A 24674-nucleotide genomic window follows, 5' to 3' on the forward strand; every position below is an offset into this window, starting at 1 on the left:
AGTCCTTTGAAAACTAAACAATCTACTACCTCTCCAGCTCAGTTTGGAAAGGTTACAATCTTACCATTATTTAAGGGGGAGGGGTGTACTTCCAACATTGAGTGGAATGTGGAAATAATCTGGGAATAGATAAATATACTGAATTATTCTCAGCAACTTTTGCTCTCTTGGATCATCATTGTTCAGTCTGAGGAAGTGATTTCTTAGAACTTAGAGTAAGAATGACAATTAAATACAGAGAATAAAATACATCCCAAAGTGTAATATACTTTATGTGTACTCACTATGGTGAGCACAGTATGTTCTCGATAAATATTAATTGGTTTATTGCATTGGAAAGAAGTGCTAGATGATTTAAATAATAGAGAAATAAAAAGCATTCTTTTCTTTCGACAAATATTATCTGAACTCATATTATGTGTGCCATGCATTGGCCTGGGTATTGGAGAGTTACAGGCCAGGTAAGATTTGGTTTTTGTCCTTAAGAGTTTATAGTATAAAGAACGAAAATAAAGCATAAGCACTTTCCATTGGGGCATAAGATCAAGAGTTGTCTATTACTGCTAACACTCAAATTCAAATCAAACTTGTCCTATTAAATCTAATCCAAAAGTATCCATTTCTGTTTCTGACCACCCAGTAACATTCTGATTATTTCAAGAGCACGTTCAACATCAGCACTGATCTCAACAAACATTCCCTGGTACCAACATGTGCTGGGCATGAAGGAGAATACAACACCAGGTCCATGTTCTAAGAGCTGACATGTTAGGGAAATCAAATAAATCCATGTATTCAACAACAAGCCTTACACAACATGTTAATGGACAGTAGGAAAGATCAATTGCCAAATTACCCATACAGATCAAATTACTCTGGGGATCTGGAGTAGGAGGTGATCCCTTCTAGCTCCTTGGTCCAATGGGTGTTGGAGAGGAGATGGGGTTGGCTGACTGTTAACAGAGCAAGAGAGGGAAGGCATTCTAGGACGGTGAGAAAAATGACACACTACTCTTCATCAGCAGGTCCAAAGACAAGCCACTCTGTATGAAATGTGCAGAGGCCATGAACATAAAATAGAAAACTGGAGAGAGAAGCTCCCTTCAGGCCCGTCTATTAACATAGTCCAAAAAAATCACTGCACAATGACAGACACATATGCCTGAGATGAAGGTGACCACCTGGAAAGGGATACAAGCCACAAGTAGAGTGCAGTCTAATTCCTTGACATTTGTATTTTTAAAGAGTTCAGATGAAGGGCAATGGCATTAGCATAATACTGGCTGTGGACTTTGGCTTTTTAACAAATGTCAAAAATGAGTTTCTCTTTTCTCTGTGTGTGTTTCCCTCACTCTCTTGGCTCATTTCTCTTTTCTCTTCCTTTATTTTTCTCTCTCCACCCTTTTCTGTGTAAATTAAAAAGAAAAAAAAGAAAAAAGAAAAAATGCCACAAGTCTGTACGTTTAAATTCAGCCCACATGACATTTCCTTCGAGTTTAATTGCTTCCATACAATTTATATCCGCTAGTCACGCTAGACCCCAGAGTATTAAACATGCTCTTGTACAAAGAAGCTCTTGTCCTATAATAACCCCATAATCAAAGTGCGGGAATTATGGGTAAGGCCCAGCCGGATGACGGGCGAAACAAACAGGTTTTTAAATTCACCCAAAGCAGGCTTCGGGCAGGAAACAAATCAAAGCTAGCCACTCCACCATCAGGCTTGAGAGCAGAAACCCCGGAGCACTGGCTCAAACAAAGATCTGGGCATCTCTTGCACATTCACGGTATCTAAATGAAGTCAGATACTTTATCTTTGGGCCGCTATCAAGAGCCACCACACAATGCCACCCAAGGACACCTGGTTACATTCTCTCTGCTTTCAAGTCAGCCCATCCCAAAAAGTTCCATTGGCGGTCTCCAAAGGCTGCTCTTTCAAATATCTTTAAAATGAACAAATCATTCTTCTTTGTTATTCCGAGTAGACTAAAATGACCTCTTCCATCTCCCTATATACGAGTCAGGCAGTATAGCAAAGGACACCTACAAACATCTCAAAGTCTCTTATAAACCCTTATCTTTCCGGACACTTGTTCAACCTATCCCATTATCTTCCCCTCCTTAAACAAAACATTTCCCCAAAGTTCACCTTTGAAAGTTTACCACTGTACAGAGGCACTAACAGGACTCCTTGGATCTCCCTTACTCACCTAACCCACTTTGCACAGGAATTGTGCCTACTTTTCTTACAAAATCCCTTTAAGCAACATTGTTGGTCGTCCTACTTGTATTCAGATAAGTGCCTCTCCACCAGGATCAGAAGTTTTTAAAAAACAACAATTTTTAATTCCATGCAATCTCTCCTCATGTTCAAAATCCATTCAGAGCAAGAGCAAAACAATCTGAATTACTTATCAGATCCACACACTCACATATCAAAGGATTTATTAAATGTTTCTATAGTTTACCCCTTCGCCTATGTTTCCTTGTTGATTTTCTTTATTTTTAAATTTTTTTTAATGTTTATTTTTGAGAAAGAAACAAGAGCAAGCGGGGGAGGGGCAGAGAGAGAGGGAGACAGAATCTAAAGCAGGCTCCAGGCTCCGAGCTGTCAGCACAGAGCCCGACGCGGGACTCGAACTCACAGACCGTGAGATCATGACCTGAGCCAAAAATCACTCAACTGAGCCACCCAGGTGCCCCCTCCTTGTTGATTTTCACAGACCAATGATTTTATCTATGAATAAAGGTTAGAACCAATACAGTTTGGGTGGGATATGTTATTCTAGCCTTAGAAACCGACAGATGAAAACATTTTGCTTATTGCCAATGAACTAGTTTTGACCTATTATAATAAAAAAAAAATTGATTCTATCACTAAAACACAATGTCATTCGACGTTTATCTTTTGCACGCTACACATGTGTATTATTTATTGTAGTAGTCTAGTTCTGGACATATTCAGACCCATAATCTCTTTATGTATCAAGTCACTATACAAATCACAGAAAAATCAGATTTTTAAAACATTCATTTAGAAGCGCATACTTACATTTTGGAAAGGAAACCTTATATTTTAATGGTATGAGATATTTATTATGCAATGTCCTTTTATCTTGTTCCACAATATGACTTTTTTGTTCTACACTTGGCAGACTTCACTCTCACTGTACAAAACAGACATTGTTTTAAAAACCCATTTGTAATACGTGTCAGTACGTATGATCTTTCACTTCAGCTGAAGCAACCCCATGGCATCAGTTTACACCTCCATGCTCACTTGGAAGTTTATAATACTCTTTTTCAACAGCTCTGGAAACTAGACTCCAAAGAGATACATACCAATCAACCAGGATGTTTACCAGGGCCCGGAAGGACCTTGCAGAACGCTTATTAAAAACTTGTTACTGATGCTTTGCTTTAAGGACGGTATATAAGGACAAAACACTTTCGTTAGCCACACCAGGGGCCCCCTTATCCACACACAAGGTGAGCTGGACATTCCAAGGCATGTGCAACTGGGAAATGCGTGTCCTGTAATGGTTTTCAAATAATTAACTAGGGCTGGCCAACTATTAGGTTAAATGAAAAAAGCACTGTGGCAAAACATGACTCACTTCACCACGGCTAATAATTTAAAAAGGCTGTGCTGGACCATCCCCTGAGCTGCTCACCTGACAAAGTTTCAGGCAAACGTTTCAGCAATTCTGGATCTAACCTTTAAAATCATTTCTTGAATGTTGACACTCCAAATTATCCATAATTATTGACCCTACCAACTAATCTGATCCTACTGTTAAATATCTGTTAATGATCACTGACTGCTCAATAGTTATTAAAATGTAAGCAACAGACAAATACAGAGAACAATGGATCCACTGTCTACCATATGGGTTAGGGCCTGTGGACCTTCACCGAGAACTCCGCTTTCCAAAGCCCAAAGCACAGCCCTTGCTATCTTAACACTTACAGAAATGCAACATCAATAAACTCAAGTTTAACTTTTTCATACTACAGATACCTAAACTTTTTTAAAAGCCAAAGTAAAAAAGCAATTATATGTGTAAAACACACTAGGGTGCAGCTTAACCTTTAAGTAGCTCATCCTTTCTCCGTTCCTGCGTTTCCTTCCTTCAAGTTTTTCTACAATATCTATTTATAGTTGGATTTTATGTTGAAATGCACAAAAAGACAAGTACATGTTGAATGACATAATTACTTAAGAATTCGTATTTGCCAAGAGTTCTATTTGCATAGGCTAAGATTTCACACAGTACATAAAGACCCATAAAAGTAGAAACAGTTGCACTAGAGAATGTGTCCTCAGAAAACAGAAGTACTTTTTATAAGCAACACTGAAGTTCACTGCTTCTTTTATGATTCTTAATCCCACCTACTAACTTTACGTGTTTATACAAATCCCAAACCAGTAACAAGGCTACCAGGTGCTCCCAAATTAGCAAAATGCAGCAGAATATAACCAAATCCAAACTGCAACTCAAACCAGTCTGATATAATCAAACATGTTCCATTTACCTTATATTGTGACAGGTCTCGGACATTTACCTGCATCAGATTTGGAATCCCCTTTGCCACGTATCAGAATCAATTCCCGCAAGTGGAGAAATAAAGATAGGAAAGATAAACGTTTATCTGAAACAACAGTTACATAATATTCTGAACCATAAATTTTTAACTGATACTCACCAAACATAATCTGCTATTTTTATGGTTGCAATTAAGTATGACACATCCCAGCAATAACAGTCCTATGCACTACAAACTGCGACAAAGGCTTTTACCACAGTCAGGATCGAAGACTAATTTTCCTCGTGGCAAGTGATTATCATATCAGTTAGAGTCATATTTTTACCCAAGTCTTTGAACTTATCTCGGCTAGTTATGTAACACTGATTTCTAACCTTGTTTTAACAGGCTGTTTGAATAAGCAAATGTGTGGTCTTCCCATATAGCACGGGATCTGTACAGTGAGAGAAACATGCTCCTTAGCAGGGACACTGTAAGAGTCCTGTAGAGTTTATGGGAATTTGTGGGATGCCCCTTACCTAATTGAGATGCTTGTTTTCTTCATTTTTCCCTCTTCAAAAACTAGACTATAGAGTTAGTACCCCAGACCCCATCCCTTGCCCTACCCTGGGGAAAGAAAGAAGCCTCGGTGGAAAAACCATTCACTGAACATCTTTCAGTTCTCGTCTTCCTAGATGTCTAAGAAACATGACACAGAATTAATCGTTCCTTTTTCTTGAAAGATAATTTCTTCCCTGGATTTTCTGCACTATTTTCTGCATTTCTGCCAACCTCTCTGGCTGGCTGTCTTTGTACCCAGTCAACCTGGACTTTTCTTCTCACCTGTTCAATCTGTAACCTCTCTTGGAGGGATCTCATCCACACCTAGATTAGAATAATTATATAAAAACTGTAAGTATATAATACGTAATATAATTAGAGAGAGAAAGAGAGAGGTCTGAAAATATACATGTATCTCCCTTGGATATCTTAAATTCACCTCAAACTCAAGATTTTAACATTTTCCTCAGCCTCTTCCGAACTTACGGACTGCTTGTTACAATAAGGGCACCTCCGTTCATGCCATGGACAGCCAGCAACCTGCAAATCTTCCTTCTTGCCTCTTTTCCTCACTACCCTTATTTAATCCAACACCATGGGGCGCCTGGGTGGCGCAGTCGGTTAAGCGTCCGACTTCAGCCAGGTCACGATCTCGCGGTCCGTGAGTTCGAGCCCCGCGTCAGGCTCTGGGCTGATGGCTCAGAGCCTGGAGCCTGTTTCCGATTCTGTGTCTCCCTCTCTCTCTGCCCCTCCCCCATTCATGCTCTGTCTCTCTCTGTCCCAAAAATAAATAAACGTTGAAAAAAAAAAAATTTAATCCAACACCAAAGCCTGTCAAATTACCTCCTTAATATCCCTTACACGATTTCACTATGGCTCAAATGAGGCCACTTCTTCCCTTTGCTAGAACCACCAGAGCAACTTCCCAGTGACTAAATCACTTGTATGAGTACCTTCATTCTAGAGTGGAAGACTATTCATATCACTGCTCCTGAACTCTCAAACTGCAGTCAGAATGTCTACCCCCATTTCATCCCAGCAGGGCCCACAGCGGAAAGCGTTTGAAAACCTGATCGGTTTTGGAGCACCAAGGACACCGACTTCCAGAACCACACAAGGCTAAATCTCAGGCTCTGAACCACAGCAACCCCAAGCCTTTCACCCTGAGACCTCTCCATCAGGCATTACATCTAGTTCTCCATAATTTAATCCATATCTACACTCAGTCCCGAGGTTACATAAGGGTCGACAAGGAACAAGAAGCACCTAAGCTGTGCTTCCCCAAAACAACCAACCGCTGCCATTGTAAATGAAGTTGTGTCATGCGTAATAAAATCCCCGGAAGACGCACACGCAATTGTGAATAGTGGTCATAGCTGAAGAGTAAAACCAGTGGGTGTACTTTTACTTTTCACTTTATAGCCTTCAGTTCTGCTTAATACTATTGCTTTGGGGAAAAGCCAGCTTTTAAAAATAAACCTAAAAGAAAAATCAAGTCAGTAAGAATTATGTCTGTTCATTTTAATTACGTTTATCGTTTGCTCGCATTTTCTACTTTTTGATGGGTTATCAATTGCTTCTTCAAACCCTGAACTCTAGGCCACAAAATGCTTTTCATAGACAAACTGTTGAGAAAGACAAATATTCAGTATCTTATTGTTTGCAGAAAAGCCACCACAAAGCAATACATATTCTTACTAAATAATCCAGCACATGTATTCCTCTCATCACCACGTTTTGTACTGGGTCCGTAGCTGACAACGCTTGCAGGTAGAGTAGTCACAAGAAAGAGCAGGATTTGGGTTTACCTACAGTGTTCAGAACTGAAGTATATACCAAAGCGTATTTTTAAAACAATGAGCATAGGGGCCACAAAGACATAAAATATATTATGTACTAGAAAATAGATGGTATACATCCTTTCTGCCACAGAATTTGTCTTCATATTAAGACTCAATATTCAGAGGCACCTGGGTGGCTCAGTCCATTGAGTGTCTGGCTTTGGATTGGGTCATAATGTCATGGTACAGGCTCTGTGCTGACAGCTCAGAGCCTGGAGCCTGCTTCAGATTCTGTGTCTCCGTCTCTCTCTGCTCTCGTTCGTGCTGTCTCTCTCTCTCAAAAATAAACATTAAAAAAAAAATGTTTTTTTAAAAAGCTTCGATATTCAATCGTAGATTGATTATTTTTGTTAAATTAACGAGAGGTATAATGAATTGACTATTTGGTTGACACATAAAAGGTAGTTTGTTTTAAGGATGGATGGAAAAATAAAATGATAAGTACATAAATGGATGGATGGATGAAGACAAAAAGGAAAAAATTAAAAGATGCGGATCAGCACCTTTCAAACAATCTGTGGAAAAAGATCAGTGTTTTTCTATTTTCAGTCTGTCAAGACTAACTAGTATGTGGTCCTATTGTGAACGCCTTGTGTATAGCTTGGGCCACACGTGACTCATCACACAAACTTGGCACACCCAAACTACTGCTGTTCCATTAGACAATCCCACTGATCACGTGCTCAGATATCACAGCAGTATCATTTTGTTATACAAGTTTCTAAACACTCTGGACTTCTGTATCTAGCCTGTCCTGGGCCAGTTACATACATTTGTACACGAGTGTCAGTTCCCCAACCACCCTTTGAGGAGCACAGATACTTGATCAGCCACTTCAGGCTGCCACGCCATTCATTCTGATTGGTTGGGCATCCATCTAACTGGCCAGTGCATCTGCCAGACCATGTACCCTCCTTGTATAAGAAGGGTGGGTATAATGATTAATAGTTAGGATAGTGGATGATAGACCAATTAGATAACAGACAAGCTAAGTAGGTCATAAATTAGACAGGAGCCAGACTGCCGCTCTTTGCATAAAGAGTATCTCTGGATGAAGTGTAAATAAACAATGGTTCTCTCTAAACCAGGGATCCAGGGAAGATCAGAAGAATTTATTTTTCCATTTTCATTCCTCCAGTAGTGTTTGGGCCTATATTATTTTTAAAATTAAAAAGAGAAAATCAGAAACAATCTAAATGTCCATCAATAAGGTATCAGTTAAAACAAATTGTACTACATCCGTACAATGGAATACTACGTGGTCCTTAAAGAAATAAAATAGAGTAACCATTTATGTACCGAAGAATAAATACCAAGATCTACCAAGTGAAAAAAGGTGCAGGTGAGCGTGTACAGTACATTACTATTTGCACCATACTGAAAATAGTCTAAGTGGACATATATATATATATATACACGCATGCTTATACCCACATAGAGTTTCTCTGGAAAGACAAAAGAAACCGGTGCTCTAGAGAAGGGACCAGAGGACTGGGGGAGGGTGAGACTTCTCACAGTATATGTTTTGGTACTGAATGCTTTTTTTTTTTTTTTTGGTACTGAATTCTTTATCATTTACATGTATCTATTACCTATTTCAAAACTTTTGTTTTAAAGAAGTCATCTGAAAACATTTACCCATGATTCAGTGTAGTGACTCAGCATGAAAAGGCTCTCAGTAGGCTTTACTAAGAGTTTAGGAAGGATGTGCCTGAGAGGAAGGCCCCCAGCTGCTCCATCCAGGCATCCTCAGGGGACCAGGGCCTAGCTGGGCTTCGGTGGGATAACTGTGCTACAAGAATCTCAATTTTCCTGTGCCCACTTGATCAGCCTCAGAGAAAGTGAGAAACTATCCAAAACCACAAGAGAGTATTCCAGGAGCAGCCAGACCCACAAGCTATTCAATTATAAGCAGAAATGGCAGATTCAGTGGGGGTGGGCCTGAGTCAAGGGTAGCCTCATAGCCTACTAACTTGGAAAGCAAAGATCACACACTACTGTGCCACAGCACAAGCTAAATTGAGTAGATGCCTGATGGATACGTCTATGGATGGTCAGATGAACGGATGAACTGTAATGAAAGGCTCTACTGACTCTTTTAAATCAGTATAAAATCCTTAGTTCCTCAAACAACTGGGAAGATCTCAACATAGGAGATAATGGTGGGGTCTTATGCTACATTTAGATAAAGCTAGGATTCGAGTATCTCAAAATTAGGGGATGAGAAAATTGACATTTACTAGCAAAAAGTCAATGTGCTCAATCTAGCTGAGTGAGGTTCCAAAGTCTCAATGGGATGTACAGTCATCCACCAACCATCACTTACCTTTTAATCCAAGTCAGGCCAGACTTTTCTTGGTCTAAAAACACACCCTTGGCATTTCTGCCCCTGAACTTCTCTTCCTACCTCCTCTTTCCTAGAAGGCCTCTTTGCTCACCTACCCACTTTCTTCCCATTTTTCAAGGCCCACTTATGTCCAACCACCTTTACAGCCTTTTCTGAACACGCTCTCTTCATTCATCTTCCTCTCCGCTGCATCATAGTATGAGGAACTATGATTCTAAACTTTCGGTTCAAGGGGCACGGACAAGATGAAATTACACTCCTGAGCATGGTAGATTCCCATGAGGAATGCTAATGTACAAGCTTGCAATGCAAATGGTCAGAAGAAAGCATTAAAGGATCCCCTCCTTATCAAGCACCCACCTATTTGATGGGCACTGTACTCAAGTTATACAATGACAGGCAAGACAAATATCAATCCTGCCCTCACAGAGGTTATAGTGTAGTGAGAAAGAGAAACAATTAAATAGAAACATGGCAGTAGTTTTACGGCTAGAGAGACACAGGGCTATGGGAGAACAATAGCCAGAGGATCTAAACTAGTGTGTTGGGGAGGGCAGGCAGGGACACCTGGGTGGCTCAGTCAGTTAAGCCTTGGACTTCGGCTTAGGTCGTGATCTCACGGTTCATGAGTTCAAGCCCTGCATTGGGCTCTCTGCTGTCAGCACAGAGCCCACTTTGGAACCTCTATCTCCCTCTCTCTGCCCCACCCCCATACACGTGTGTGTGTGTGTGTGTGTGTGTGTGTGTGTGTGTGTGTGTTCTCTCTCTGTCTCTCTCTCTCTCAAAAAGAAATAAACATTTAAACAAATAAACTAGCGTGAAAGCCTGTGAGTCCGGGAAAAACCTCCTGAAGGAGTAGCATCGAAGCTGATGCCTGAAGGTAGCATAGGAGTCAACCAGGCAAAAAGCAGGAAAATAATGTTCCAGGCACAGGTAATAGATGATGCCAAGTTCCTACGGCCAAAGGGAGGACAGCCAATGGGAGAACTAGGAGACGTTCAGCACGGCTGCAAGTTTCAGACCTGTAACCATAATAGAAACGATTGCCCTATTATGACACACCTCCCAAGAGCTTCCACCACACGGAGAGCAGCTGCTCAAGGCTCTATCTCCACATAGGTCAGGAGGCAGCTCTTTAGCCTGGTTTCGTCTGTGTTCTCCTTGTCTCCCCAGCTAGACTGTCAGCTGCCTGAGGTCGGAAAACGTGCCACATATTTCTCCCCTTACAGCATACCGCAAGGAGCTAACACACAACAGAAGTTCAGTGATTTTTCATTGTCGATGCTGAAAAACAGCCAAAGATCCTTTCAGTGGCATGAAGGAAATGTCTTTGGAGATGGCACCCCCACCGCCCTCTCTACTGGGAACAATAACAGTCATAAACTTTCAGCCGTGCTTACTATGCCAGCCACAGCATGAAGCACTTTACATATATTTCCCAACTGCACTTCATCCAATACTGCCAAGAAGTGAATATCATTTCTTCCTTTCGTATTTATCATCTGCTGTGCCAGGATGGAACATTAAATAAAAGCTAGAAGTTCAGGAAGGAGTGCATGCAAATAAAGAATAAGCTGAAGGAAATTTCGTGTGACCTAAGGATCTGCCATAATCCTACTTCTTATCCTGAGGCGATATGGAGAATTCTCAGTGAAGATTCTAGGAATTACTGTGTCAGTTCATCTCTAAAGAAAATAACCCAGGGGCGCCTGGCCAGCTCAGTGGGTTAAGCGGCCAACTTCAGCTCAGGTCATTATCTCACAGTCTGTGGGTTCGAGCCCCGCATTGGGTTCTGTGCTGATAGCTCAGAGCCTGGAGCCTGCTTTGGATTCTGTGTCTCCCTCTCTCTCTGCCCCTCCCTCGGCTCACGCTCTGTCTCCCTCTCTCTCTCTCTCTCTCAAAAATGAATAAACATTTAAAAAAAATTTTTTTAACAAAAAGAAAGAATATAACCCAAAACAAGAAAAACAAGCAGTTCTAAAGGAGCATCCATTTAGTAACATAAGCTCCAGGCTTCAGTTACTGAGCTATGGCTAAGAGATTTCCCCACACCCTACCACACCTACCCAAATCTACGACTCCATCTTTTTTTTTTTTTTCTTTAAAGATTTTATTTTTAAGTAATCTCTACATCCAACTTGGGGCTCAAACTCACAACCCTGAGATCAAGAGCTGCATGCTCCACTAAGCTAGCCAGGCACCTGGCTTTACACACTTCTCTGCTTTCATTCTCCTCCACCATTTTTATAACTCCCCCTCCCCAATTTAAAAAGAAATATGTAGGCCATTTAGAACATACAGAAAGGTAGAAAGTAAACAAGAAAAATCATCCATCATTCCAGAAAGGACCACTGTAAAATAAACATTTTGGTATCTATTCTCCTAGCGGACACACACACACATACCTTTGAAAGTAAAATCAGGATTATATTATCACAATGTACTGTATTTGTTGGTTTTCTTGTGTTATATCCCACTTGTCTGATATTTAGGACTTATTTCCAAGCATTAATAATTAACCATTAAATCAAGACATAAAAATGAAAATATAATACATGTCCACAAAGCACACTGGAAAACAAAACACTGTAACTTGATTCAAATATGAAACTCTCAACTATGAAAATAATGAAAGTCACAAAAAAGGTTTCCCAGAGTATAGTCTGTAAAACATTCCTGAGTGGATGGCAGTAGATGATACTTGGAATAAAAATGTTCAAATCACATGAGTTTGTGAAATACTGACTTAAACAAAAACAAACTGGTTTTTCTGATAAGTGACTTTGGAGTCCTTAATGTACACTGTAAAATTCCAAGAGAGGGATAGAGCATGCGACATATCCCAAACTTATTGGTCCAGGAAATCTCATGTTCACAAAGCATCTGAATGGACTAGGGTTCCAAAGAACACACTTTGGAAAACACTCCTCTACTGATATTTCAATGCACTAAAACATGCACAGTCCCCCTCAGACCAGTGGAAGGGCCATTCTCTCAGAATCTGCCCTTCTTTAGTAAGCCAATTACTTCAGTCCTCAGCCTTCCAAACCACCTTTCAAAAAAAAAAAAAAAAATACATCCCTTGGCTTGGTTGATTCTTTTACTTCTATCACCCTTTCCTGTGGTTAGATACATAATTGAAGGAGGAAGGGAAAGGAGGAAATGATATATAAGGCTGTAATTCCTACAAGTCTTTTTTTTTTTTTAATGTTTATTTATTTTTGAGAGAGAGAGAGAGTGTGGGAGGGAGGTTTTGGGGGTGGGGGGGAGGTGAAGAGAGGAGACACAGAATCTGAAGCAGGCTCCAGGCTCTGAGCTGTCAGCACAGAGACTGACAGGGGGCTTGAACTCAGCAACCATGAGATCACAACCTGAACAGATATTGGCCGCTTAACCGACTGAGCCACCCAGGCACCCCTGTAATTCCTACAAGTCTTAAGTCAACAGGTCAACAAACAAAAACTAAGACTCAGTACTGCCTCAAACCTCTACAGCAATTTCTCTCTCATCAATCTCTGCAATTATAAAGGCAATGAGAAGCAACCTGGGTTTTTTTTTTTTATCCTTGCAACTACTGTACTAACATTATTTAATGAACCCTTTTAACAAGCCCTTCAAGTGTACCTGGATCCAGACATCAATTAGGTCACCCACCCTCCCTGTCACATCTCTGTTCCCTGTAAAGTGATATGCATTTAATAATGGTGGAAAACTTGATAAGAATAAAATATAAGTAGGCACTGTAGTTATATTATCCATTGCTGGTTTGTTTTTCTCAACACCTCTCTCTCCAGCACCAAGAACTCCAAATTTGACCACCCAGACTGAGTTCAGAAACAAACTCTAATGCTCCATCCACCACTCTAGTTATCTGGTCACCAAGGACACCTAATTATAGGGTCTAATTATGGGCACCTAATTGGCATGAGGCATCATGGTGCAGGGGCATACAGGTTTTAGAATCACACAATTCTAATCCCATCCCTGCCACCACTCACCTGATTTGTGACCCTGGGCCATTTACTCAACTTCACTGAGCCTCAGTTTCCTCAAAAACAAAATGAGGTAGTAATATGTACCTATTCACAAGGTCACTGTGAGGGTTAACAAAAAGTATATACGTGAAAGCACCTAGGATTATGAGAAAAAAGTTTCTACACACACGTTGTGAGTGTGCTCCACAGGGGATTCTGATGTTGTGTCTCTGGAAAGCACGGACTCAGCTCCCTGCCTTGTCTGACACAGAGCAGGCCATCAAATGCCACTTACCTCCCCTCCTCTTCTCTCTCCACTTCTTGATCCCTCCGCCACTCACATCTCCCACCTTACACACAAAATGGCCCAAGTGGTAGCCACGAGCCAGATTCCAAAAAAAATGAAAAGTAGACCCTCCTCAGAAGGGACTGGGTATCCTCCACCCAAGATGCTAAAGTAAAAGGGTACCCACAGTGGACACTCCCATTTAGGTTTCTTAACAGGAAAACTGACTCTGTCTTATTTTAAATTTACAAACTTGACTTGCAATTCCAGATCTAGGTTGTCGTCCACAGCCATAACTATAACCAAGAGTCACAACCAGCTTAACCTATTGCAAAAATTTCTGCATCTGATTTTGACCAGGTAGAGAGTGCATGTGTGTGGAGAGAGAGGAAATGGGAGGCAAGAACAAACTTGTCCTGAAAGCCTGCTAGATGCCAGACACTTCAAATATGTTATCTTATCTAGTCTTTCAAAATACCCCGAAATAGGTATTACTATTACTAATAGGTATTTAACACACAAGGTAACTGAGGCAGCTGGCAATATTTTTTTAAGGACAAAAGGCCCTTCATGAAAACAACTACATTATATTGCCATCCAAAGGTAAACAGAAAAAAACAAGCCAGAGTCAGTTCTTTTTTTTTTCCTATAATGTTTTTTTTTAACATTTATTCAATTTTTGAGAGACAGAGAGAGGCAGCACGAGGGGCAGAGAGAGAGGGAGACAAACTGTGAGATCATGACCTGAGCCAAAGTCGGACACTTAACCGACTGAGACACCCAGGTGCCCCCAGAGTCAGTTCTTCTTTAAAAAAATAAATTTAGGGGCACAAACACAGTTGGTGAGTTTGAGTCCCACATCAGGCTCTGTGGTGACAGCTCAGAGCCTGGGGCCTGCTTTAGACTCTGTGTCTCCCGCTCTTTCTGTCCCTCCCTGCTCATGCTCTGTCTCTTTCAAAAATAAAATTAAATTAAATTTTAAAAGAAAGAAAGAAAGAAAGAAAGAAAGAAAGAAAGAAAGAAAGAAAAGAAAAGAAAAAAGGAAGAAAAGGAAGAAAGAAAGAAAAGAAAAAAAGGAAGAAAAGGAAGAAAGGAAGAAAGGAAGAAAGAAGAAAGAAAGAAAGAAAGAAGAAAGAAAGAAAGAAAGAAAGAAAATTAATTTAAAACAAGTTGTTTTTTTTAAGTTTGCTTATTCATGTTGGGGGGCGGGGTGAGAGAGAGAATAACAAACACGGATCACAATGTAAGCGCAGAGCCTGACACGGGACTGGATCCCACGAAATGTGAGATGGTCACTTGAGCCAAAATCAAGAGTCGGGTGCTTAACTGACTAAGCAACCCGGGCACCCCTAAAACAAATTTTTAAATAAATATTTTTGATTATAAAGGATTTGAGGGGCGCCTGGGTCTCAGTCGATTGAGCCTCCGACTTCAGCTCAGGTCATGATCTCACAGCTCGTGAGTTCGAGCCCCGCATGACACTCTGTGCTGACGGCTCAGAGCCTGGAGCCTGCTTCGGATTCTGTGTCTCCCTCTCTCTCTGCCCCTAACCCGCTCACAGTCTGTCCCTGTCTCTCTCAAAAATAAATAAATATTTAAAAAAAAAAAAAAAGGATTTGAAAATGTTACCTCCCACAAACATATATTTTTTTAATGTTTACTTAATTTTTTGAGAGAGAGAGACTCAGAGTGTGAGCAGAAAAGGGTCAGAAAGTGAGTGAGACACAGAATCTGAAGCAGGCTCCAAGCTCTGAGCTGTTAGCGCAGTGCCTGATGCGGGGCTCGAATTCAGGAATGGTGAGATCAGACCTGAGCCCAAGTTGGACGCTTAACCGACTGAGCCACCCAGGCACCCCTAGTAAGTTACTCAAGCATGTACTCCAGCAAAATGAGGGCATAAACCAACAAAGAGGAGGACATGAGAAAAGGAAATACTACTTTCAGCCACAGAGAGAAGAAAAGAGAAGTCCCAAGATGACAGCTCTGTTGTAAGCCTAGAGAACAATCAGAATCCAGAATGGCACAGAAAGGTAAAAGAATCTGGGCATAAAAGCTTAGGGAAACAAGACTTGATAGAACTGATGGGATTTAGAACCTAAAAAATTTTGAGAGGCAAATAATATATAAGTATATAAAAAGGCAATTAGAAGTACTTGAAAAAATGTTTAAGAAAGTCAAGGTCCAATTATGAAGAAACTAAAAGGTGATACAAATTTAAACAAGTGATGAAGAGTTTGATGAAAAGAATCCATTTGACCTTGGTGCTTCACATATTCTCCTGTTCCTGGCCAGGAATCCTGACACCAGACCCAATGTAACAAGTCTAACACTTAATCTTAATATAAAAGGCATTTTAATTATATTTACAGAAATGTACTAATGTAAATGTCTCTAGATTTTCAACTTTAATAATAATTTACGAATAAAAAGGTCAATTTAAGAGCAAAGCACAAAACTTTTATTGATTATGGGTTCAGGGTTTTGGGCTATTGAGGTGTGATCACAAAAAGAGAATGGTAGAACAGGTATCCCCCCAAACCTTCTTGACTTACATAATGGGGAGTCAAGAAACACTGTCAAGGGGCGCCTGGGTGGCGCAGTCGGTTAAGCGTCCGACTTCAGCCAGGTCACGATCTCACGGTCCGTGAGTTCGAGCCCCGCGTCGGGCTCTGGGCTGATGGCTCAGAGCCTGGAGCCTGTTTCCGATTCTGTATCTCCCTCTCTCTCTGCCCCTCCCCCGTTCATGCTCTGTCTCTCTCTGTCCCAAAAATAAATAAACGTTGAAAAAAAAAATTAAAAAAAAAAAAAAAAGAAACACTGTCAAAAATTGACAAAAAATAACAAAGGTGATCTAACAAACTAAAAACAATATAAATATCAAATTTAGGAGAGGAAAAAAATAGTTTAAGAAGCTAAATTCTCATTTTCAATCCGAAGTTAAAAGCTGATGATAAATCAAAAAAATTGTGGTAAAAGCACATCAGGGTTAAAGAGGTAACAATCTAAGAATTAAGTACAGAAACAGTTAAAAAAAAAAAAAAAAACTAAAAGGCTCCTTCTGTGAGCCTTGAGGTGAAGGAAACCATTGTTTTTCAACAAAAGTCCTTCTGTACTATTGGATTTGTTACCAAGTGCATAGATCACTTTGACAAAAATAATTTTCTATGACACGTTTCAGAAAAGGCAAAACACTAAAATTATTACTAAAAATTGGGAGTGGCAGGCAAATGTTATAATTGAAATTGTATTTAAGAGCGAGGGTAAAATATTTTTTCCTATAGAATGTTATTCAAATAAAATTTTTCTGTAAGAAGGTAAGGTTCAACTGAAGCCAAATTTTTTTCTTCTTTGTAATCCTCTACTTTCCGGTTTATGTGTAATAAACATGTATCCCATTTATAACCAGAACTTTTTTTAATTTTTAATGTGATCAGTGGTCAAAGTCAGTGTGCCTGGTGGCTAAGAGCCCAACACCTACACCCCCCAGGCCTGACTTATGAGCTTTAGAGGACAGTGGGAACAGTGCAGCAATTTTCAGAGGCTGTGTGTTTTAACATCAACATCTCCACTTTTACATGTGGCCCTAAAGAAACAACACAGGAAAGGTGTGAGGGCTCAGGGAAGGTCCCCTTTAAGAGATAACAGAAAGTCATTACATCATATACCTAGGAACAATCTTACCTAAGCAAATGACAAAAAGCTTTTTAAAGCTTCTTAAAGTCCAGGCTTTGTTTTCCATAAAGCTCATTGTTCAGCAGGGGAAGTGACATGGGGGATAAAGGTGGGAGTGAGGAAAATGGAAAACTGCTCTGTAAGTAGAGGTCAACAGATCCGGTCCAGAGTCTGCCATTAAATAACCACATGACTTTTCCAAAGTCATATGGTCACTTTCTAGCCAAAAAACAAAACAAAACAAAAAAACCTGGCCCTTATTATATCTAAATACTTTAATCTCTCATTTATAAAGGCGCTCTCTCTCTCAACTGATATAATCAATAATAGGATGTTATTGGTAGCCCCATCTCATAGATGATGGAGCAAAACAGACTTTATGAAAATTCAGGGTCAGTTGTCACCGTTTTTCAAGCTTCTATTTAATCCGTCAAAATACGTTGCCTTTGGAGGCTACATAACAAAGTATGACATACAACATTTTAATGTACTCCATTGTTAAACACAGCACCCCCCCCCCCCAAATTCAGGGAACTCCTGGCAGATTTCTTACCTTGAAAGACAATAGTCATGATGACTTAATTTCTTAAATTCCCTTAGCTACCTGGCCAAATAGTTTCCAGGGGCCATATCAAATCACGCTAACCTATTCCCTCCACATTTTTTCAGCTGTGGTCTTCACTGACTATCCAAAGTGAAATGGAGATATGTTCCGCTTTGGGCTGTGAAGTGGCTGTAGTTGTGGGGGATGGACAAATGAATCAGAGGCAACTTTCTCTAAACCCAAAGCTAACTTCCATTTTTGCCCTAGTTTCAATCATTCAAAACGTGTGCATAAATTTTTTTGCTCTTTGGCGGGCTCTTTTTTACCTGGCTTTCCTCAGATATTAGGCAAGCCTAGCTCTTACTTCATATATTTAATAACCACAGTTATACTGATCATGTATTATATATTTGTGGTGTGCATATTTATAAACACAGCTTAAAAGTCATTTGAGACCAAAAAAGATCCCCCTAAATTACTGTAAATTATCGCACCTTTTTCTATTTGTATTTATTACTAAATCCATTTCTATAAAAGTCACAATAAATATGCAAAACTGCATTTACCTAAGTAAACTTAATATAATATTATTTTAGAGCTTTATGTACCATAGAAATTAAGGTCATCCTTTAGAACAATACCATCACATTTAGAAAAATGTCATGTTATTACATCACATGCTTGAATTCCACCAGCCATTCAGAAGCCAAAGCATTGAGTACAGGTCCACACTAATATTCAAAGACTGGGAGGAGGCCAGATGTGGAATAAAATGCCCATCAAGTCTGTTTCAGGACAAGTGCTTCTCAGCATCACACCAACCCCAGAAACAAAATTAAGAACTCCTCCTTGCACAAGATGTCAACAGGTTTGGGATGGGGAAGAATTGGTCACCAGGATGAGTCAAAGACTCGGCTATACTAAACTGCATCCACTACTGTATATTTGTTATCAGTGCCAACTGACAGCAATCAAAGTATCAAATGTGAACACCAAAGAAAGGCTTGATTATATATTTTTTAAATAGCACATAATGTCTTAGCATAACTTTTAAACTGAGGCTTCTCCATCAAATATGGGCTTTAAAATAAACTCTAAGGGGGTGCCTAAGTGCCTCAGTTGGTTAAGCGTCTAACTTCGACTCAGGTCATGATCTCACGGTTTGTGGGTTCGAGACCCCACGTCAAGCTCTGTGCTAACAGCTCAGAGCCTGGAGCCTGCTTTGAAGTCTGTGTCTCCCCCGCGGTCTCTGTCCCTCCTCTGCCTGGGCTCTCTCTCTCTCTCAAAAATGAATAAACATAAAAAAAAATTAATAATAAAAAAATAAAATAAAATTAAAATAAAATAAAATAAAATAAAATAAAATAAAATAAAATAAAATAAATAAAAGCTAAGGCAAGTTCTAAGACGAGGAGTTTCCCTCCACGGCAGAGAACTGCCAACCAGTGCAAGGCAATCATGAATCAAGTGGACCAGCTGGCACAACCTCCATCTAGACCATCAATAGCCTGACCCGCCCCCCACCCTTGACCTCACTGGTTACATTTCAAGTTCCAACTTGATTTCTCTTCTGTAATAGAATTATCTTAGGGTACCATAATTGAAACAATCTTCTTCATGTCTGTGAATGTATTTTCCTGTACAGTCTAATTTGAATCTAATGTAAAAGTCATTACATCAAAAAGCCCTAACAATGTGGAAGGAAAGAAGAATGACAAAACAGGCTCCTGATTCGATGGTATTTTAGGTTACTAAGTGCAACACAATAAAACTCCTGACCCAATTTCCACACAATTGATTTTCCAGCCCACAACTACTTCACCACCGAGTTGCTCATTACATCACTGTGCTGTGTGGTCATTACATCACTCAGCTGGGAGCAATAAGGCCTATCAGGCAGTGTTCGCTTCTCTAGCTTGCTTTTCCCAAGAACGGAGAGACTGCAGACCACCTACACTCCCAAGAGTCCCCCTCTTTCCCAAGCCTCAGAAATTTTCTGTAATTTATTTCCGTGTCACATCCCAATGGACCAGGCTTGGGGGCATCTGACTTGGAGTGGACAGGTAAGGGTGTAAGGGTTTGTGCCCAGAAGTCTATATCAATATTCCAGATTCAGGGAAACCTATGTGTTTCAGGAGAATCACTCCAAAACTTTTTTTTTTCTCCTCTTACCTCTATGAGTTTCCAGGTCGGCAATCTCTTGGGACTTCCAGGACCCCGGAAGAACCTTTCCAGACTCTCTACTTCTGATCCTTTACCATTCCAACACCCAGAGACTCACTCCCTATTTCCAGTTTCCCTTATCTTTCGGAAAGAAACGTGTAAGGGCACACAGACAGAACACACACACACACACACACACACACACACACACACAAACGCAACGCACACCAACAAGCATGCGCACCCTGGGCACCGAGACTCTGTGCCCCCCTGGCTTCAAGCTGACTTACTTGAGGAAGTACCTCTGGCCAGTGGCCGTGAAGGTCATCTCCCAGCCCGGGGGCAGCGGCAGCTCGTCGGTCACATCGTAGGACTGCTGGCGGAGGTGCGCATGTTGCTGCGCTGGACTGCCTGCAGCCCCGGCGCCGGTGCCCAGCTGCAGGGACGCGGGCGACGAGTGCGAGCGGACGTGCTGGGCGCCGCTGGCTAGCCGGGGCCCAGGGTGGCCGCCGGACGAGTCGGTGCTCGATTGGCGCGAATGCGAGCCAGAGTCAGGCTCCTTGAAGAACGACTCGGGCAGGATCTTCTTCCGCCACGAGCTGGGCTTGGGGTTCATGACCGAGTTGAAGAGAGCTTCGAGGTCCGTGTCTAGGTCCTGCGTGACGTGGATCACTTGCTGCCCGGGTGGCGGGAGCGGAGGGGGCACCGAGGCCGGATTCATCTTCTGCAAGGAGAAGGGAGGGCAGATCAGCCTTTCATTTAAAGTCGGAGGAAGGGGTTCGGGGGCAGAATAGAAACAAAAGAAAAAGTGGAAACAGATAGGTGTCCGCCTCAAAATCCCAGACACTCAGCGGTAAGGCCAGCCGGATGGGGGAGGGGTCCCTCCAAGGCTGGAGAATTATGCAACTTTCTTGAAGCAAATAAGTTGCCGGGAGGAGGAGAAGAAGGAAAGGCGGGGGAGGGGGAGTAACTGCACTCAGGAGGTTGCTGCACTGCTGGTGGCAAAGGACAGGTCGCAACTTTCCCCGGCAGGCAGCCCCCCAAAGTTTAAACCCAAACCAGCTCCACGATGTCTCGACGCCGGAAGCCCAAGGAGCCCAGGCACCCTGGGGTGGAGCGGGGTGAGCGGGCGCGCTCCAGCGGGCTCTACCTGGGCGCGCAGCGAAGCCGAGTCTGGGCGTGCGGCAGCCGCCGTCCCGCCCGAACTCGCCGTCGGGCCTCAGTCGCTCGGGTGCGTCCCGAGCTCGCAGGGATGTAGCTGGGGCCCGGCTGGCAAATCCCGACTCGGAGCCTGGCAGCCGAGGGGCTTCGGCTCTCACATCCCCCGAACTGGCCTCAGGCGTTCGCGCCCCACGAGAAGGAGGCGGAGGAGAAGCAGACAGCGCGGCCGCCGCGGCTCCCGGACTGTCCCATAAACAAAGTTTGGAGCGAACTCCCACTCCCAGAAAAGAGGCGGGCCCGAAAGTTGAGCTGTTGAATTATGCATGACCTTCAAGTCCTGAGCCTGCCTGCCTCCTCTCGTCCCTCCCCTTCCTTCTCCTCCACCGTCTCCTCCCCCACCCGGCTCCAGAAACCCCTGGGCGTGTTAGGTACTTTGCTGGGTAAGAGGAGACCGGTGCCCCCCACCCACTCCTCCCGGGCGCGCGGACCTCTCCCGCGGAGCCCTGGACCTGCATTCCTTTGAGTTTACTACGGACTTAGGGCGGGATCAAAGGGAAAGTGGCCTGCGCCTGTTTAATCAAGGACTTGTGGACCGAAACTAAGGCTGGGGGCGGCGGAGGGCACGCGAGTGAGCGGCCCAGGCCGAGGAAGGGCCGGTCCTGGGTGCCGCGCCCTCCCTTCCTGCGCCGCGGAGAGGCCTGGAGCGCGCAGAGCGCCGCACTGATCTGAGATTCTGCCTGAGGGCGGGCTCGGGTGCGCCCTGGCGCGGGGAGACAAGGCCAGCCTTTCCACGGGAGTCTGCTTAGCGCTTGTGACCATATTTGGTCTGGCGAGGAGGCATCTTGGCTGTTTGGCTTGCAGTTGTCTGCTAAAGCGCAGACGGTGCCCAGAAAGTGCCTCTGTCACTAGAGATGCGGATTCGTCAATGGGTGCGTTGTAAACAAACAACGTTCAATCCATTCATCCATCCTAAGTCTCCTCTACGGGTTACTCAGGTCACTAGAAATTGAAGAAGAAACCTGGTCAAAGCTGGGTGCTGGAAAGGGAGAGCAATCGCGCCCCCCTCCCCTGCGACATCCGAGCGGTTGTGGGAGGATTGGAATGTCCCTGACGCCCTCCAGAGAGCCTGGAGCCGGGATGGAACCCGAGCAGGTGGCTGGGAGTAGAGAGGGTGCGCCAGTGACCCGGAAAAAACCACCCACCCTCCTACCGACTGGATCTAGGAGAGGGGTGGAGACCCCCAGCCCCTAGATCTAGCCTGGCGAGACAACTGCGGGAAGTAGGAGGCGGCCTTGGCCTTCGGAGCAGCTCAATTCCTTCGTTCCCTAGTCCCCTCTCCGGGGTGGGGAAAGGGGGAGGGGGAAGCGGCTGCGAGGTAAGTCACGTTTGACAAAGCCCCTACCCCACCCCATTTGATTCAAACAGAAGTTTATGAAATAAATCAAATGAGGCAATATACATACAACCGGGACTTCGCAGTGGTTGGACTTAAGATTTCTTGACTTTAGGAGGGTGCAAAAAGGATATACCTTCAAACTTTACCTCGAATATTGAATTTTTATCTTTCCCCACCCAGGCTAGCGATACGCAGTACCAACCTTTCCTGATGCTGGGCAGCAACAGCCACAGCTCCCGCTCCGCTCTGCCCGCAGAAGGGTAAACAACTTACATCTGCAGCTATTCCGTAACCCTGTGACAACTGTCATTCGCTTTCACACAGTAGTCAATAAGTTACTGGAGACATTCCACACTTTATTATACAATGGGCTTTGCGTGAGATGATTTTGCCCCGCTGCAGGCTAAGGTTAAGTGTTCTGAGCACATTTAAGATAGGTGAGGCTAAGTTATGATGTTTCCCTATTAAATGCATTTTCAACTTACGATATTTTCAATTTACAATGGATTTATCAGGACCTCAGCCTACCTTAATCAAAGAAGATATGTAAAACACTTTAAAGAGCACCTAGCCATCTGTAGACCTGCTTGTTAAATAAAATAGAATTGTATTAAGTGCAAGTATTGTACTTCGACATTTTTATAAGGGTGAAATAAACTCAAAATCTGGAGTTGCCTTGAAGGAGAAAAGTTTACAGGAAAGACAAGACCACCCCATAGTTTTGCCTTGGAGACAGGGGAATACTATTTGGGGGGGGGGGGCATTCCCTGAATGGCTACTCCCTGTCACTGCCCACAGTAGAGCAGAGCCACCAAAATGAGGCACCCCTTACCCCATCATCTGCACTTGAAGGTATGTTCCGATTCCAGACTCCCCACAGAGTGGGAAAAATCAGGGCTGCCTTAGAGAAAGATAGCCATGTGAGTCACCTTCAAAGATAAGCAGACAGAGCATAGCTCCTTTCAAGAGACTCGGGAACCCCAGATTTCCTGTGTGGCTAAGTTCTCTGCCCATAGGACCAGCAGAAGGAAGGGGGAAGCTACCACAGGTCACTCTATGGGAAACAGTATCTTTGCAAGCCATCATCAGAAGCCACCACACTTATAACAATTGGGGCAATGAATTATGGAACTAGAGGAAGTGACTAGGACCAAATGGTTACTAATCAGAAGCCACAAGGCTGACTTAATGATTTAAGGATGGAAACTGAGTCCAGCCTTACTCCAGGAAGGTTCTCACCCAAGAAGGAAGGGCCTGCTTTGTAAAGGGTACCTGGCAGCTACCAGAGAAGAAGAAAATGCTAAGGGAGCCATGAGAATCAGCCAGTGAGAATCAGAGTTGAGATTGGATGGGTCTCCATTCCTTGCCAAGCTTTAAGAAATAGTGGAAGACAGAGAAGTAGATGCCTGAAATGGAAATTGCCCAGACCAGAGGATAAGTCAAAGGGAAAACCCCCAGTTTTCAAATACCCTATATCATGTATAGTGGACAGTTGAAGACATTTGCTTCAGTCCTTCAAACCACAGCTTCAGATGACATAACATTTACAAGTGCCTCGTATGTGTCAGGTACTACCATATGAGGGGGCATGGTATAGTGGCTACGTGTATAATCTCTGGAGCAAAATACCTGAGTTGCCTTGAACAAAATACTTGAGCTTTCTATTCCTGGGTTTCCTCCTTTGTAAATTAAGTAGAACCCACTTCACAGGATTCTAGGTTAAAACACTACCAATTTTATCCATTGACCCATGATGGAACACAAGTTTTGAAGTGCCTGGCTCTACTGTCAATATTGGGCAAGTAATTTAGCTTTCCTAGGTCACAGATTATTCATATACAAGTTGGAGATAATATTATGGCAGTCCATGACATTGCTGCTTTTCAGTGGACCACCTTCCTGTTAGTCACACCCTTATGGAGTCCCTTCCAGCTTAAATCTGGACTAGGCCAGTGACTTGCCTTAACCAAAATAATACAGCACTAAATCTGTGCTAGTTCCCCCCACTGCACCCCACTCCATCCCCTGCCTTAACCCCTAAGAAGGTATCGAAGTTTCTATTTTTGTACTTCTGGGACACCTAAGTCATTAGGTAAGAAATCCAACTATCCCACTGGAGGACCACATGGACAGGCAAAGACCATGAGATACGTGGAAAGAGGGAGAAGTCTGAGCTAAGCCCAGCCCCTCACAGGCCCACCGG

The 24674-nt window shown here is 42.7% G+C and overlaps 1 protein-coding gene across 1 annotated transcript in view; it reads right to left on the minus strand.

Moving 5' to 3' along the window:
• WWTR1 (WW domain containing transcription regulator 1) overlaps window positions 1-21327 on the minus strand; it is a 136535-nt gene extending 115208 nt beyond the window's left edge. The window contains exons 1-2 of the mRNA XM_030329524.1: window positions 21065-21327; window positions 20205-20638 (exon numbers count right to left, since the gene is read on the minus strand). Coding sequence (XP_030185384.1) covers window positions 20205-20635 — 431 coding nt within the window. The 5' untranslated portion in view covers window positions 20636-20638; window positions 21065-21327. The remainder of the gene's footprint in view (window positions 1-20204; window positions 20639-21064) is intronic.
• Between the last annotated feature and the right edge of the window lie 3347 nt (window positions 21328-24674).

The sequence above is a fragment of the Lynx canadensis genome, chromosome C2 (assembly GCF_007474595.2).
Source record: "Lynx canadensis isolate LIC74 chromosome C2, mLynCan4.pri.v2, whole genome shotgun sequence".
Taxonomy (NCBI): domain Eukaryota; kingdom Metazoa; phylum Chordata; class Mammalia; order Carnivora; family Felidae; genus Lynx; species Lynx canadensis.